The sequence below is a fragment of the Pteropus vampyrus genome, unplaced genomic scaffold (assembly GCF_000151845.1).
Source record: "Pteropus vampyrus isolate Shadow unplaced genomic scaffold, Pvam_2.0 Scaffold680, whole genome shotgun sequence".
Taxonomy (NCBI): Eukaryota; Metazoa; Chordata; class Mammalia; order Chiroptera; family Pteropodidae; genus Pteropus; species Pteropus vampyrus.
In genome coordinates this window covers 72,199-89,156 of record NW_011889461.1, presented here as the reverse complement: position 1 = coordinate 89,156, position 16,958 = coordinate 72,199, and the positions used below count along the sequence as shown (strand labels likewise).

Genomic DNA, 16,958 nt, shown 5'->3' with positions numbered 1-16,958 from the left:
ACGATAAGCACAGCATCTGTGGATTGCTTGCTGAATCTTAACAGGTGGCTCGAGAGGGGCACAGGCTGGGGCTAAACTTGGCCTGTAGCTGAACTCCTCTCAGGATTGTGCTCCTGGACACCTACTAAACAAAGCTATGCTAATAAGACCAGAAGACTAAGGAGCTTTGCTTAGTACATAGAAACGGACATGTAATAAATATGTAAGGGGAAAGAAGGGTACTAGATTTAGTGGAGTGGCCACTTTGCAAGTTATGTGGATCTCTGATTACTAGGTTGTACAACTGAAACTGGTATATTATTTTGTGTCAACTAAAATCGAAAAACTCATTGAATTGTACAATGTAAATATGAGCAACTAATTGTCTATTATATATCCATAAAGCTGTGAAAAATTTTTTTTAAAAAAGATTAGAGCAGAGATAATTGAAATAGAGAATAGAAAAACAATAGAGAAAAATCAGTGAAACCAAAACTTGATTCTTTGAAAAGATCAGTATAATTGACAAACTTTTAGTTAGATGGACTAAGAAAAAAAGAAAGACTCAAATTACTAAAATCAGAAGTGAAGGTGGAGACAGTATTACCAATTCTACACAGATAAAAAGAATTATAAGAGAATACTATGAATAATCCTACACCAACAAATTGAGTAAACAAGATGAGGAAGTCAATGTGTTTCCTAGAATCATGAACCTACCAAGACTAAATCATGAAGAAATAAAAAATCTGAATAGAATTGTAACTCAGGGGTCCCTAACTTCCGGACAGTGGACGATGCCGGTCTGTGGCCTCTTAGGAACTGGGCCGTACAGTAGAGGTGAGTGGCAGGTGAGCCAACAAAGCTTCATCTGTTTTTGTAGCCGCTCCCCAGCGCTAGCATTACCACCTCAGCTTCACCTCAGATTATCAGGCATTAGATTCTCATAGGAGCACTGGTCCCTGGTGCCAAAAAGATTGGGGACCACTGCTATATCTTGTAAGGAGACTGAATCAGCAATCAAAAATCTCCTAACAAAGAAAAACCCTGGACCTGATGGCTTCACTGGAGAATTCTACCAAACATTTGAGGAACTAATGCTAATCTTTCTCAAACTTTTCCAATAAATTGAAGAGGAAATAACACTTCCTAACTTTTTTTAGGCGAGCATTACCCTGATACCAAACCCAGACAAAGATGCTACAAGAAAAGAAAACTATATCCATTATGACCAATATTTCTAATGAATATTAATGCAAAAATTCTCAACAAAATAGCAGCAAACCAAATTCAGCAGCATATTAAAAGGATTATACACCGTGAACTATACCGAGGGAGACATGCTCATTAAATGAAAATTGCAAAATATAATTAAAAGACCAGAACCCCATAATCTCACTATACAGACAACCACATTGTTGTGTTTTTTAAGGAATCTCTTCTATGCTTTAAAAAATGTAGTTTAGCTTATCTAGTATATTTAATTTTGTATCCCATTTTTTAAACTTTACCTCATATCATAAGCATTTCTTTGTGTTTTAATTCTTTGTAAATATAGCCTGAAGATAGACAAATCTTATGTTTTAGATTGATAGTTCTTTCTTTTTCCCCTTTTGGAAGCATGGAAGAGCTGGTTCAGGGGGACCAGGCTAGCTAATCCCAACAAAAAGACCTTGGGTGTTGTATGCAAACTCCCCTTGCTAAACTCTGGAGGACCCAACGAGGCATTCTCTCAGCCTGAAAACGTTCATTGTTACCATTCCCATATCACAGCAGCAGTACAGAGCTGGATCTTTCTCCTGGAGCATTTCCCTCAATGTGTCCAGCTGAAACCACCACCTCTCTGTGACATAAAGAGAGCTTAGGGATCATGCACTCTACTGCTTCTTTGCTTGGAAGTTTTTCCTGAATAAATCTTACTTTATGCTTGTTCCATGTGTTGCTGGTATGTATGTTTGACAGTGTGTGTGTATATGTGTCCATGTCACTAATAGAACACTGGACATCACCTTACACATTAAATACTGTTCCATCATAAAGATAACTCATAATTAACTTACTGTTGGACACAGGCAGTTTTTAATTTGTTGTTATTAAAAATAAAGTTTGATGATTATCTTTGCGTATAATATTTTGTTTTATTTTCATTATTTCAGCTCATTTCCTTAACATAAATTTCTCTAAGTAAAATTACTGGTTAATGCTTTATAAAAATTTTTAAGTCATTAATACAGACTGCTAAATTTCTTTGCAGCAAAGTAGTGCCAATTTACAGTCTCATTAGCAATATATGAGAGTGTACCTGTTTCCCAATACCCTTTCCCTTTGAAAAAATATTTGCTCCATAGTACCAATTTTAAATCTTGTCAAACAGGACTGTATCCTCCTTTTGAATCTTTATGTAAAGAACTGGCTAATCGTGGGCCAAGCTGATTAGAGTCTCCTGCTCCATCGAACAGAAAGGTAAGCCCCTTCGTGTCATAATGTTGTGTAGGGAAGAGAGCAGGTGCAGTCTTAATAAGTCTCTAAATCTGTTGGGCTTGTTGCTAGAAGAAAAGATTAGCAGTAGTTACATCAAAACTACAGTGTTGTGTTTGTCTTTCACCACCGTAAAACAGCATAGCTTAAGCCACTCCTTTACGGATTATTTAGCTATTAAGGAAAAGAGTTTGCAGGTAACCCAGCCTACTAAACTTGAGTAGGTTATTCTTCAGCAAGAAATCCTGGTGAGCGGGGGAGGGCTACAGAGAAGTTCTTTTTGGTAAGAAAGTTATTCTTAAAAGATAGGGTGCATTCGAATCCCTGGGGGAGCATATAAAAGTGTACTCTGAGGACCATGACGAGAGTCTCTATGTATGGAGGTGGGGTCCAGGAATCTGCATTTTAACACATACCTCGGGTGATTCTGATTCAGGTGGTCTATGGACCACATTTTAAGAAACATCTTAAAATAAAATAATAATATCTGCTCTTAAAATTTTGTGTCAGCTAAAACCACCTTATTGAAGTTGTAAGGCACAGAAATCTGGGGTCTTGATCAAACTTTGTTTTAAAGAATATTATCAGCCTTATTCTTGCTGCTCAAGCTTTGCTGGAATGCACTGACCTTGTCTTTTACCAGAGTGTAAGTCAGGCTCTTGGGTTTCCAACAGATTGTTACACAACCAAAGTCTGTTGTTCTGGCCAAATACATACTTGCAGAGCAGAGAGCTAGGGATTTGACTGTAAAGAGTTGATATTTGAGAGAAACAGGTCTCTCCTCTCCTTTTTTCTTCCCTCCTCTCCTTCCTTTCTTTATGACACTTCATTTTTTACTTCACTAGAAAGACTAAAGCCATTTAACATGATTTCCTTTGATGTCCCAGAACCAGGAAATGTCCCTTATCCTACATCAGAAGAGAGGCTAAATCTCCCCTCAAAGGCTGTAGGCACGCGCACACACACACACACACACACACACACACACACTGCTGTGTTTGTTCCCATCCTCCCTCAGATGGCTCAGTCCATTACTTTTCTGTCCAAGAGTCTCTTTACTCACGCCTTCTCTTCTGCTGACAATCACGTTTAGGTCTCTCTTAATTTAAAATAAAAGTCTTTCATCTTCTGTGTCCTCCTTATTCCCATCTTTTGTTTCACCCATGAGCATCCTGAAAGAGGGGTCTATACTTTTCACCTCTTTTTCAACTACTCCTCACACCTGAATCATCTCACTAAAACCACTTTTCTCAAAAGTTACCAAAAACTCCTTCCTAATCACCACAAACAATTTCCTTCTCAGGCCCCATTAGTCTCTGTGAAATTTGGCACCATCCATCTATTCATTCATTAACAAATATTTATTGAGCAACTACTTCAATAGTCTGTCCTTGAACAGTGTCCCTTGACATCTGCATGGCATTGCTCTCCTTGAAGCTGAATGAGTCTTCTCCGCACAACTTTCTCTGTTCCTTCTGTTCCCTCTGCCGCTTCTCTTCTCAGCTCCCAGAAGAAGTCAGCCTTATGGGTATCATTTCCAGCCCTCTCCCTCTCTTACACTTTCTCTCTGGCTAAATTGCATCTTTCATGCCTTACAAATCTATAATTCTACCCTAACTTCACATCCATTTTCTAGACTCACCTTTCCAGCAATTTCCTGGCTGGCCTGTCAAATGCACCATATCGAAGGTGAATTTTTTCTTGAACTATTTCTTCTATTTTCCTTCCTTATGTTAATTGTAGCATCAGTCCCCCAGATATGCAGGCCAGAAACCCCTGAGTCATCTTGGATTCCTCTCCCTTTCTTATCCCAAACATACGATTAATCTAAAATGTTTCTCCCATCACGGTCCCCTGTTCACTTTGCTACGTTACTCTCATTACTCTAACTATGGCAGCAGCCTCTTAACTGCTTCTTCTGATTCCTCCGTTCCCCACCTTGACTCTTAGCTTTCACCATGGCTGGATTTATCTTCGACTATGGGAACCAGGAAGGCGAGTTTCTTATATTGCCTCCTTACAGGAATGGCTTTACAAAATGCCTGTGCCCAGGGAGCCAGAACCCGGTGAGCAAGTGAGGCAGAGCTGGAAATGGGGTGCAGTGAGGTGGGGAGCTGACTCTGAGCTGCATCCTGAGTGGGGAGAGCTGAGTTCCGGGGGGCGCCAGAGCTGGAGGCGGAGGAGTGAAGTCAGGGCTGACTGGGTGGAAGAGAGCCTAGGCTGAGACACAGTCACTTACCACCCAGCAAGATACGTGCAACTGCCCCAAGCAGATGCCATTTGTTCTGGTCTCATTGTTTCTCCCATAGAGCATCTACAAAGCTCGAGCCAAGCTGTGCCACCATACACTCTTCGAGAGATACTTGATCCTTTTCATCAGAAGAAACTTGTGTTGGGAGATCAGCACCAGCTTGTGCACTTCTCCATAAAGCCTCCTCATGCTGAACAGATTACACATGGCCGGTGACTGATGAGCCGGCTTCCGGTGCACTGCGGTCAGAGGTCACCTCTTTCTTTGTGGACTGGATGGGTCCTCGAATGTATCCCGTGGCTGTAGTGTCTCTCTTATCTCATTGTCTGCTTAATTACTTATTTTTCCCTTTCCAAATTCTATTTTCTTATTCTCTCTGATTCTATTCTTGCCCCTATTATTTCACTGGCATGAATCTGAAAGAACTCCACTCTTTGTATCCTTAAGAAAAAATAGGTCCTCTCTTCACAACCTTCACCACCTTCCTCATCTTTTTGAATACAATGTACTTATTGTTGAAATAGATGAGAACCGACATTGAATAAAAGAGGAAGTGGGCGGGAGCCATTTTTTTTTAATTGATCATTTTACAGTTTTGAACGTAATTTTTTTTTTTAAACGCCTACAGCGCCTGGTGTTCCTAGGTGGTCTCCCATCCAAGCACTAACCAGGCCCGACCCTGCTTAGCTTCTGAGATCAGATGAGATCGGGCACGTTCAGGATGGTATGGCCGTAGACTTTGAATGTAATTCGAATTGTGATAGGCATACTTATGTTGAGTCTCATGGAATAGGATTTGTGTAACTGCTAAGATCTAGAAACGTTTGGAGGGCTTTCAGGAGTGTAGTAGATATAAGGTAGACAGTTAGAAGCCGGGTGTAACAGACTCGTGGGAACTGGAGACAGGAAGACCAGTTATATTCGTTTCAGTTTAGTCTAAATCTGTTTGAATTAATTTTTTCTATTAGAGATATTGGTGCATAATAGTGAGTGATCCAACATTTACATTTTTACAGGTAGAAAGATATTTAAGTATGCATAAGAAACTTCACAAAGTATGTAAAGTTAGGTTAACAACTAAGATGTTAGATGAGCTCCCCACCCAAAAAAAAAAAACTTTAAGAGTATGACTCTTTAAAATCAATTATAAATTATATGAAATGTATAAACAATAAATTATATGAAATGTATTAACAGAGTAAACTTCATTCATAAAATAAATATGGAAAATCAATGAGCTCATTTGATTATTACCTCAGACAAACTGCTCAGAAAGGATAAAGTACAGTAAAAGTGCTCACTTCTTTGTTTCATCTTCACTATTTTGAGGAAGTTTCCCACTTTAAAACAGTCTTTTAATGCAATCAGGTCAAAGATATCTAAATATACCACAATAATGGATGTAACTGACCCACTACAGTGTACTATATATATTTTGAAGTGCTATATAAGTCACCCACACTTCCTATTTCTTATATAACTGGCATATATTTGCCCTGTGGGATTAGGGATATAGCCTTAAGCCTTGGAATAAAGTAAATAGCCGTAAATGTACAGGATTCCCTTGATCTAATGGACAAATCAAAATAGAATAGCACTAACCATTCCATTTGATAAAATAGCTGAATATGAAACAAGAGCGCTGTGCCAGAGGATGGGTGGATTGCCCAAGCGGCAATTACCTGGCAAACTCGTGAAAATTGTATGTTATTAAGTACATGGTAGAAAGGCAGGAGGAATAATAATTTATGACTAACAAATGTCTTTGAACAGATCAATTCATGTGATCAATATTGACTTTGTTGAGGCTTTAAAAAAACAAAACAAAACAAAACAATTTACCGGATCACAAAGAATGTTGTTATAGCAAGGGAGGAAAAAGTAACTAAAAAACAGTTTTCTAAATCAAAGCTCCCCAACTTTTTTTGCCTTGTGATTTTGTTTCCCAATAATACATATATAATCTTTAAAATTCCCTTAGGTGTTAAAAAAAGAAAAGAAAAAAGAAATTGCCTGTATTGCCTGCCCTGGAAGGCAGTTGCTTGGATCCTAAGGGCACCGGTCTCATTGTTTTATTGGAGCCAAGGATATAGATATAGGTTCCTGTCATCCTCTCACAACTGTGATAGGGAAACAAGGATCCTGAAGCATGTGTCCTCAGAGAGAGGTGATTTGGTACTGGCTGACCTTCCTCTGGTTGTGGCTGAGAAGAGTGTTCAAGAATTTTGTCAATGGGTCTATCTGCACTGCAGAATGATTTCTGTAATAAAAAATGCCCATTACCAAGGCGGTTTCTTTGGAAGACATCGTCTTCACTTTGAGTTCTTGAGTGTCAACTGACTTGTGATTAATTGACCTGGGATTTCTTTTGTACTTCTCTCACTAGGCACATTTTGACTCTATACGTGATAAAAATGTCGATGCCGCATATTTGTATAGTTCTTCAGAGTTTCTCTTAGTTGTAGTTTCACAGATGAGGAAACTGAGATTTGGAAAGGCTATGTGACTTACCCAACATTACATATTTTGTAAGTGACAGGACTGGGGCCCGAAGGTAAGAGTAAAGACTTAGAAGGTGTGAGCTGGTGCTCAGCTATGGGACAGTCATTGTGTGCATGGCCTCTCCACAGTTGAGCTCTTCTAAGCCTATCTCAGGAGAGCTGAAGCAAGGGATGGAGAAATAGTGACTGACCTTCCCTGAGTTCTTGGTCTGCCACATGCTCAGTGGTCTGAGCCTGAGAACAAGTCTGGCACATTTTCAGGGGCAAATGATGTGACAGCAGGATATTTCTGCCAATTTTCCTGGTGTCTCCCTTTCTATGATGATGTCAGAGTGAGTTGTGATGGCTCTTGACTCCTTGGGGTGACAAGACTGCTGTCAAAAGATATGTGCGATATTGCTTAAAATGGATAGTTTTTAAGAAGTTCTCTCAAAGGAGGAGCCTGCATCCAGGGACAGGGAGAGCACTGGAGCTGGCACTGAGGGGGAGGTGTTCCTCCCTCTGATCCCTGGAAACCCCCATAGGTTTCTCTGCTACCGCTGGAGTCAGAGAGCACTCAGTAAGGTGTTGTTTTTCTCCCTTTGAACTGTGTCTGGTGGGAGATGTCCAGCAGTTGTCTTAGTCCTTTCCCTTAGTCCTTTCCAGGCTGCAAGGTTGGTGATGTTAATATGCATCATTTCTCTTGTGTGGCCTTCTAGTGACTCCACAGGTATGAGGAGGTGATGGGTGTGTTGTTGACTCGGGTAAAGGAGTGGTGGCAGAAGTGGTGATGATGGTGGGAGATAGCGTTTCCACAGAGTGGTGAAGCCACTCCCTGAAGAGAAAACAAAGCCTGTGTCTTACGTGAAGATTTATTTACTGTGGGCAGAGACTTATTTTTGATGCATGGTTTGTTTGTTCTGAGTTATTCCTGGAACTGGAGGTGAGGAACCCATTAGCCATGTCGCCCACAAAGTTTCACTTTTCTGCTCTTATTTCCTGATTCGTGGAGCTCTTGGCCAGGTTGTGCCTAGGGCAGTATAGAGCCAAGCACCTAATTGTAAGAATAGCTTTGAAGAAAAAATTGACTCCCAGATGGGCAGCAGGCGCTCTGAAAGGTATAGAGAAGTTGGAGGGAGGCAGAACTACCCTATGTAGGGAGCCAAGGGCTGTTTATACTTGTCTCAGCTTCAGAATCAGCATAGCCCCCATTCTCATCACATAGGGATGCAGCCTCAGCCCCTCTCACAGATGCTCACACACAAGTCTGCACTTCCCAGGACAAGATGAAGACTCTGTCATGCCCTCAGAAATTCTTGGTGACTAAAGACTGAAATTTCTGAGTGTTTCCTGGGCAGCGGGTGATTTCAGGCTTCTGCATCTCTGTGGTCAGGGTTTAGGAGCTGGGAAGTTCCAAGAGCTGCCCCTCAAGGACGATGGATGTGATGGGTGTTGGAGCTGATGCTGTAGGGACTATGACAAGCGACAATGGTTTGTGTTCCTGCTGTTATCTTGCAGGAAACAGGAACTGCGATTGTGATCGCTGGATATATTTTCTCTATTGTTCCTAGAATGCAAGGTGAGGAAAGATGCTACCTCAAAATGCCCTTAGGATCACTGATCTCATGATGTCTGTAGTACCTGGCACACAGGAATTATTTCATAGACATCTGTTGAACAAAAGAAGTCATGTGTCCCCATCCCCTGGTCTTTGGTTCCTTTAGCTGAGGTTGGAGAGAGAATGAGGTTGCACCTGTTTCTCCTTTGACTATAACATTGGTCCTGGGGCCAAGAGGAGGCCGACATGATGGTTGCAGCCTGCCGGTTGTGGCTAGCACTGAGGCAAAAGGTAGCCAAACTCCTGAGGGCAACCCTAGGCTAGATGGGTGTGCCTGTCTCTCGTGGGGGCCAAGAAGAGAAGACCTCCAAAATCAAGATGGTGGAGGCTAGAGATTGAACTTCTGAGGAGAGGAAGGCATGGGGAAAAAGAAAGTTGAAGCTGTGCTGCTGAGCATAGGGTCAACGCTGGGTATTGACACTTCTTGACTTGGTTCTGGAGCTTCTGAGCTTATCACCAGAGTAAACTTCATTCTGTCACACCAGACAATGGGAGAAACCGGGTCAAATGACCTGTGGTGATATCCAAGGTGAAGAAATGCCTGGTTGATAGGCGGATTGTTTGAGGTGTGACTTAGGTGATAAGTTCAAAGGCAAGTTTCTTGCCTTGGAGCTGACTGTGAAGGATGGATTCTAAATCACTTTCTTTGATATTATTGACGTAAAATTTTGAGGTCAGCTCAAAGGGGGTGGTTCCGTTTACTAGTAAGGATAAGGAAAGGGATGCTTGAGAAAGCTGCAATGATGTTAGTGACTTTTTTGATACTCTAGTTTCCTCAGCACACAGGTCAGCTGGTCTTTGATTTGGGGGAGAAGGGAATAAAGTGGGAAAGCAATATTGTCATAACCATTGTGATTTGGTGATTCCTGACAGACATGGTGTTTCTGACACCCCCTAACAAAGTCTTTTCTGAGCCTGAGATGGACGAATAACAGCAAAATCTGACAAGGACAAGGAGGGATTAAGAGCATAGGTTCTACAGTCAAATTGACCAACATTCACTATGTGATGGGCTAGTTACTTGACCTCTCTGAGGCTTGGGATCCTTATCTATTAAGGTGGGATGATGGTAGATAATGGTAAACCAATATGTAAAGTGCTTAGCTCAGAACATAAGGTCAATAGACGGCACTCTGTGCTGCCTCTTATCTTGGTCTGTACAGATTTCTGAGATCCTGGCAAAGGCAGGAAGCTCTGTGACTGTGTCCTTATTAGGGCAGAACCTCCGCATGCTACCATTTTTACACTTGTCCACTCCCTTTCCATATCTCCACTGCTACCACCAGGCCAAGCCACAACATCTTCTGCCTAAAATCCTGCAGCCAGTTCCTACCTGGTCTCCTATTTCACCCTTTCCCACTTCCAATCCATTTTCTTCTATAGCATCCAGAGCAATCATTCCAGGGTTCAAATCTGATCATGTCACTCCTTTATCTAAACCTCTTCACTCTCTGCCCATTTTAGTTTCTTAAAATCCACAGCCCATTACATGGCTTACAAGGCCCTTCATGATCTAGCACCTGCCTACCTTTTTCAAGTCCTCCAAAGGGTCAAACTCTTTCTTGTCTGCACATTTCCCCCTGCCTAGCTCATGCTTTCTTGCCGGTCCGCCACCTTCTTCCACCTGGTTTACTACTCGGCCTTCGAGACTCAGCTTGTAGGTACAGCACTTCCTCAGAGTCCTTCCTGGACTTACTAATCTAAATAAAGTCTCCCTATTTTACTCTCATCACAATATTTATTCAACATAACACTACATTTGTAGTTGGGAATTTTTCTGTAATTCTTTCATGTCTCTCAGTATGCTAGATCTTAGCTCTAAGAGGCTGGGCCCTGTTTGCTCCATCCTTCACTGTACGTACAGTGCTGCCCTAAAACAATTTTGGGTACGTGGTAGGCACTGCTTAGATAGTAGTTTAAGTGACAAATGTATGGACAAATGAATAAATGGATATCTCAGCAGGGGTTGTGAATGCTTCTGTTCTTCCTCCATTAATGGGCTGGGCTGGTTTGAAGGTTTGTGGAAGGTTGTGAGTTGCAATGCAAACTCAGTGAATGAGGAGTCGGGATACTGGATTCTAGTCCCAACTGCCCTGCTTATGGGCCGTGTGGCCTTAAACAACCTTTGGAGGCAGGAACCATGAGATCTTTGTGTCCAGAGCACTTGGCACAAGTAGAAATTCAGCAAGTGAACTCTTTCCTATTCTGAATTCCCCCACACCCACCATCAACAAGACTTTTAGAACTCAAACAGCAAATTTAATTGGGGGTATCTGTGTAGAGTAGATGTCTGTAAATGCACACGTGGAGAACTAAACTGCCTGCAGCACAAGCCAGTGCCCTCCATATACGCAAAGCCATGGTTGTGGAGGCCACATGTACAAACACAGATGCCCAGTTCCTGAGGCCTGTTTAGTCTAAAGGAAAACATTGAGTACTTAAACCTCTAAGTGCCAACACATTGAATGCATTTCAAATCAACTCCTCAGTGGTGGGGATACAATAATGATTAAGTATCTGCTTGCCACAAATTCAGCTTAGTAGAAAGAAAGATGAACAATCGAGACAACAGGCTGGAAGTAAGAAGAGAGTTAGCCTATCACATCTTCAGTCTTGGTCTTTGGAGAAGTGGCTCTGAGAGCTACATTACGTGCCCACCTGAAGCCTTTAGTGGTCTTGAGAACCCAGAGAACAGACACAGTAGCAAACCCACTTGTTCATGTACATAAAAGGCTAACCGCTTCTTGGCCTCTCCTGGCAATGAAGACATAAATCACTCGCATGTCAGGCACTGCCAGGACAGCTTCTGCCTTCGGAGCTGAGCCCAGAAACCAAAGGTGTGGAGGAGATTGCCATGAACCATGCCACTGAACCATGAAGCAGTGGTGTCAGCTCAAGCAGGGCCTCTGACTGATGGCAGAGCTGGTATTTATTTTAGTCGGTTAGTAAAATAAGCCAAATTCTGAATAAATTAAGCTGGCCATTACAAACCTACAGGAAAGACGGAGAGGTTTTTTAGAGATTAGAGGATCTTGGATGAATGAAAATGCCTCTGAGACAACAGAGGTGCCCATGCCATTCCTGGCTTCATCACCCTTATCACCCTTCAATCTCCTAAAATGGAGTGGTCCATCTCTCAAACAAGATTTCATGGCTCTTATACATTATACCAGATGCTACTTCATTTTACCCTCTCCACAACCCTATGAAATAGCCTCTTCCCATTTGAACCATCTTGCTGATGAAGACACTGAATTAAAGGGACTTTTCTCATGTCCCCTGGGCTGGTAAATGGCAATGCTGACACGGATCTTCAGATATGAAATTCCCACTCTTTACTATACATTTTGCTTAACCATTGGCCTAAATTTGATTGCTTTTCTTGTCAGAATCTCTTGTTCAGGGATTCTCTCCTTTTGGGTATCCCCAAGCACAGCGAGGGTTTCCTAGGGGTGGGAGGTTGGGGGCAGATAGCCTGCAGAGAGTTTTGATGTCCTTGCTGGCAAGTTAGGTAGGCCTCTCTCAGACCGACAGACAGATTTGAGGTTCTCTGAGAGAGAGAGAGGAGACTCTTCCCTCCGGGGCCTTCTGTGACTGTGGATCTCCCCTGTCCTGTACTTGCTACAGTCTCATTACCTCCCAGTGGCCCAATAGGGCGGTGGCTACTCGGTTACTGGGCCACTGATAGTATTGGAGACTGAAGCATGTTTTGACCCAGTTTCCTTACTGTAGGGCATGGAATCAGGGTTTCTAGGCTTCCTTCTGAGTCATTCCTGCCAGGAACCATTGGTAGCTGCTGAGTTTCCGCTGGCTCCCTATCCAGCCTGCCGGTGTTCACCCTCCTTTACATCTTTCACAGTTGAGAGCCAGGGCTTTCCCCCCCGGGAAGCCCTTCCCACGGGGGTTTCTCCCTCTTTGTGGGCAGAGGCTCTGAACCTGCTCCAGTGGTGCCTGGGTGAGAGTGCTGGCGGCGAGTGTGGAAATAGACCCTAGATTCAAACATAGGCAGGTCACCCATAGGCTCCCCTCAGGGATCCAAGGGAATGAGACTGACCAGTTTGCACTTGCCCAGAAGTTTCCTGAATAGATGTGGGGGACTAACTCCCTGTCTCATGGAGACTACTTTTCCTTCCAAGGTCCTCTGGTACTCGATCAGATGCTTGGGCTCCCCCACCTCCTTTCCTGGCCCCGCTCCATTTTAAACCCTTCAAAAACGCAGAGGATTCAGTGGTCCAGGGCATCCCTGCACTTCTCCAGGATCATCCTGAGGACTCCTTTCTACCTTCATGCTCCTTTGCTCCTCCTCTCCCTCATACCCCATCACTCCCACCTCGGCTTTCCCTGCTCACTCCTACCCCAGTTCTTGCCCCTTCGAGCTCCTCTCCGCCGAGCTCCTCTTCCTGGCTCCTCTTGAGCTTGACAACTCTAACATAGGATCCTCTGCGGAGCTGGCACCAAAAACTGTTTGTGTTGACTTCTAATCACAGAAAATCAAAGCTTAAGCACATAGGTCATGCTATTCACCTCTCCACTTTTTACATAGGGGAACCAAAGCCTGGAGAGAGATATAATAGGACCTGGTTCCAGGAATCAGATCAGTTAGTGGCAATGCCAAGACTAGGCCTCAGAGTCCCTAACTCCAAGCCACCCTCTCCCCATTGCCCATGGTCATGACTCCCATGGAAATGCCTTCTTCTACATCCCTCTATTTTACCCCCAGGACAAGACTCTGAGTGGCTAGGCTCTGAAGGTTCCTTCTGGACTCAGTTTTCTGACTGTGTGATGAGTTGTTGGCAGGGGGTGGTTGGAAAGTTCAGGAGTTAGTGGTTGTTTCATTTGCTCTGAGTCAAGTCCTTAAACATTTCAAAGAAGGTGAAATATTCCCCTTCACCAGCATTGTGTCTGTTATTATCTGTAAGAGAGCCTGTTTCTTCTGACCCACTCCCCGAGAAATGATTTCTTGGGTGGAAGCTCCCCTAGGCCTGTTGAGCAGGGGAAGAAACTGTGAGTATGTCTTTGGTATGGGTTTCTGACCCCTCACTCTCTCCTGGGCCCCAGAACCTCTCAAAAGACTCAGACGTTCAGAAATACAGAATGAAACCTCATCCTAAAGCCAGAGAGGCAGCTTGGAAGGTGGCGAGGAGAGGAGTGGGGGACGCAGAGGGGACTTCGAAAGGCTTTGCTTCCACCCTATCCCCAGCTCCACATGCGAAGGAGAAGTGAAGGAGAAGTGGGGATGTGTGGGAGGCCAAGGCCAGCACCAGGGCTAAGAGCCATGCCCTGTGGACCTTACCCCCAAAAGGAGGCTTTTCAACCCAAGATCAGAGGCATGAAGTTGACTGCCCACATCTCAGCTGCCCTCTCGTTCCCACCTCGTTTCTCCCAGCTAGTCTGCCTCTTTCTTTCCGTTCTATCCCTTCCTTTCAGTTCTGCCTGTTTCCTCTGATTTTTCTCCTCTCTCTGTATCTATTTTGCTTTGATTCATCTGCTTCTCATCTCTCTTTTCCTCTGTCTCTACATCTTTATATAAGTTTTTCTTCTGGTTCTGTTACCCAGCTGTTCTGTTTTTCTCTGTCAGTCTCTCCTCAACTCTCTGTCTCTCATTCTACAGTTCTGCCTACTTGCCCTTTTCTCTCTCCAAAATAAGTGCCAATTCCCCCATTGGGTTTCCCCAAACCGGGGCACTGCTGCCTCCAGATGTGTCTCTGCTTCTCTCTGTCTCTATCTTTTTTCCCTTCTCTCTAGCATTCTTCTCCCTCTCTTTCCCTGTCTTGTCTAATCTCTGTTCATTCACTTCTCTCTCTGTCTCTCTCTCTTCCCCACCCCGCATCCTCTCGACAGGCCCCAGCTCCCCTAATGGGCTCTCTGGATCAGCCATCTTGCCCCTAGAATGCTGCCCCAGGTGCATCACTTACCCAGAACCACTGGCCAAAGGAGGCAGGAACATAAGCAGATCAGGAATACCCAGGGGACCCTTCTCCAGCGGGTCCCCCTCATGGCTCCAGAAAGAGTCTCTCAGGCTCCTCTGGGAAGTTCCTCAGCGTAGGAGCAGAGGTGTGAGGAGCAGAAGTGAACCTGTCCCCACCAGCTGCTGGCCTGAAACAGGTGTTTTTCCTTGAGGGGCCAGAGTACCAGGGGAGGAGGACAAAAGAAGGTGGAGCCTCATGCCAATCATCCTTGCCCCGTCTTTTCTTTCTTCAATCTCCACCTCCTTCCCCAACCAGGAAAAATAAAAACCTTACACACTCACTGTTCTGCAGCTAGTCAACCTGAGCCAAGTAGGAGGAGGGATGGGAGGAAATATGAGAGAATAGAAACTGTGATGCACTGCAAATGAGAGGGCCACCCTCCTGCCTGGGATCGTAGGCCCTCTCCTGCCTCCCCAAGGACAGTCCCTGTCCTACTGGAGCTTTGGACTGCTATGGTGGGAGGTAGCTGAGTCATTCCAGAAGTGCAGCGGAGCATAGGGAAGAAAGGGGCCAATAGGGAATGAGTTTGAGGCTGTATGAACAGGAGAAAAAGTGAGATTTAAGAAGACCTAAGAAACATGGGGAGTAGGGGGAACAATGTCGGGTGAGAGGTTGAAATCAGAAATACCCTGTATGGGACTTTTGGGAAGGAATATTGGGCTTAGAACATATGCATGCCAGGCACACGGTAGACTCTCACCAGATAGTGGATATCTTCTTTCCAGGAGAGGGAGCACAGAGCCAGGGTCTGGAGAGCTGGAGGCAACCTGAGAAAGTAGCTTGAGAGATCTGGAATGGGTAGCGGAGTTGAGGGTAGAACCCGGGGAGAAGTAACTGTGACCCCCATGAGGAAAGGGAGGTGCTTCTGGAGACCTTCAAGCTCAGGTCACCTCATTTTGACCTTTGAGACTCACAGGCACCAGTGAGGAATAGGACTCCAGACAGGCCAGATTTCTGAAGATGAGAGGAGGTCGTTTGTGTAGCTCTGAAAAGGAAAACAATAGAGATCTTCCCCCACCCTTTGCTGCAATGAGAACCCCTGTTTCTGGTTCCTTGAGACCTGATTACATGAGTGTGGTCTATGGAATGATTGTTCCCAGAGCAGGGAGCTAAGTCTCTCAGATACTGCGCAGCCCAGGATAAGTCAGCATTTCCACATACCCAGAAAGAACCAGCCTTGTCCAGCAAGGAATAGATGCCTGAGGACCATAAGCCCCACCCCTACCAACCCCCCACGGTACACTAACCCTGTTGGCTACTTGCTTTCTGAAGCTAAAAGTCCACTTATAGCCAGGTTTGACCTTCCAATTATAACTCAGATATTACAGAGAAGTAGCATGGTCTCTCTACATCTGCATGTACAAGTTGATCCCACTCTTTCCTGGGAGCAGTAAACTCACAAAGGTAAAGAGGGATTTTAGGCATAGAGCACCTGGACAGGATAGGAGGAGGATATCACTGAAGAGAACTTACATAGACACCATAGACTTGGCCTTTTTCATCATTTTTCTGTGTCAGTTCTAGCTCATGAGTTCTCCCTATTAATTTGCTGTGTGTTTTATTTGGTGACATTCTCTGGACTACAGTTTCCCATCTACAGAGGAGGGGGCGTGGAAAGCATTTCAGGTTAGACCAAGTAAAAGTTGGATATCTTGTTGACCTAACACAGATAACTTTCCCTTTTTCAATGCAAGGGAGGCCAGAGGCACAGAACATTCTCCAGAGGCTGCTGTAGTGGCCAAGACTCCAACTGGACATCAGGATGCTTGGGCTCTGCCACCCAAGGCAAGTCATAGCCTCTTTGAGCCTTGCTTTCCTTATCTATAAAATAGAGATAACATGTCAAAAAAAAAAAAAAAAAAAGTCCAGAGCTGGACAGTGGTTAAAGTGGTAAAAAGTGTTCAGGACTATTATCATAGGGGAATTTTATTCAGGACTATTTTATTCAAGACTATTACAGTAGGAGGAAAGGGACCTCAGTATAGTACCAGGCTCAACTCCAAATATAGCACGGGTAAATGGAAATTTATAGCCAAGGAGCAGGGTGAGGGGTCAGTGGATAGGAAATTACTAAGAGAAAACATCAAGAGTAAGGAGGGTTCTGGCTAAACCAACCTAACAGGATTTTTTTTTTTTTTTTTTTTTGCCAAAGACAGGCCAGGGTGATCAGACAGCAACAGGAG

At 43.9% G+C, this 16,958-nt stretch overlaps 1 protein-coding gene, 1 long non-coding RNA gene and 1 other non-coding gene across 3 annotated transcripts in view; 1 reads left to right on the top strand and 2 right to left on the bottom strand.

The window, feature by feature from the left end:
• LOC105309173 overlaps window positions 1–5,884 on the top strand; it is a 7,585-nt gene extending 1,701 nt beyond the window's left edge. The window contains exons 2-3 of the long non-coding RNA XR_897368.2: window positions 2,354–2,442; window positions 4,767–5,884. This is a non-coding gene — a long non-coding RNA (uncharacterized LOC105309173). The remainder of the gene's footprint in view (window positions 1–2,353; window positions 2,443–4,766) is intronic.
• MUC4 (mucin 4, cell surface associated) overlaps window positions 1–14,805 on the bottom strand; it is a 54,067-nt gene extending 39,262 nt beyond the window's left edge. The window contains 1 exon segment of the mRNA XM_011385267.2: window positions 14,722–14,805. Within this exon segment, the coding sequence (XP_011383569.1) occupies window positions 14,722–14,803 (82 nt within the window). The 5' untranslated portion in view covers window positions 14,804–14,805.
• LOC111733894 lies at window positions 5,328–5,446 on the bottom strand. Its single transcript, XR_002778236.1, has one exon. It is a non-coding gene; the product is annotated as a 5S ribosomal RNA (ribosomal RNA).
• Window positions 14,806–16,958: the final 2,153 nt, after the last annotated feature.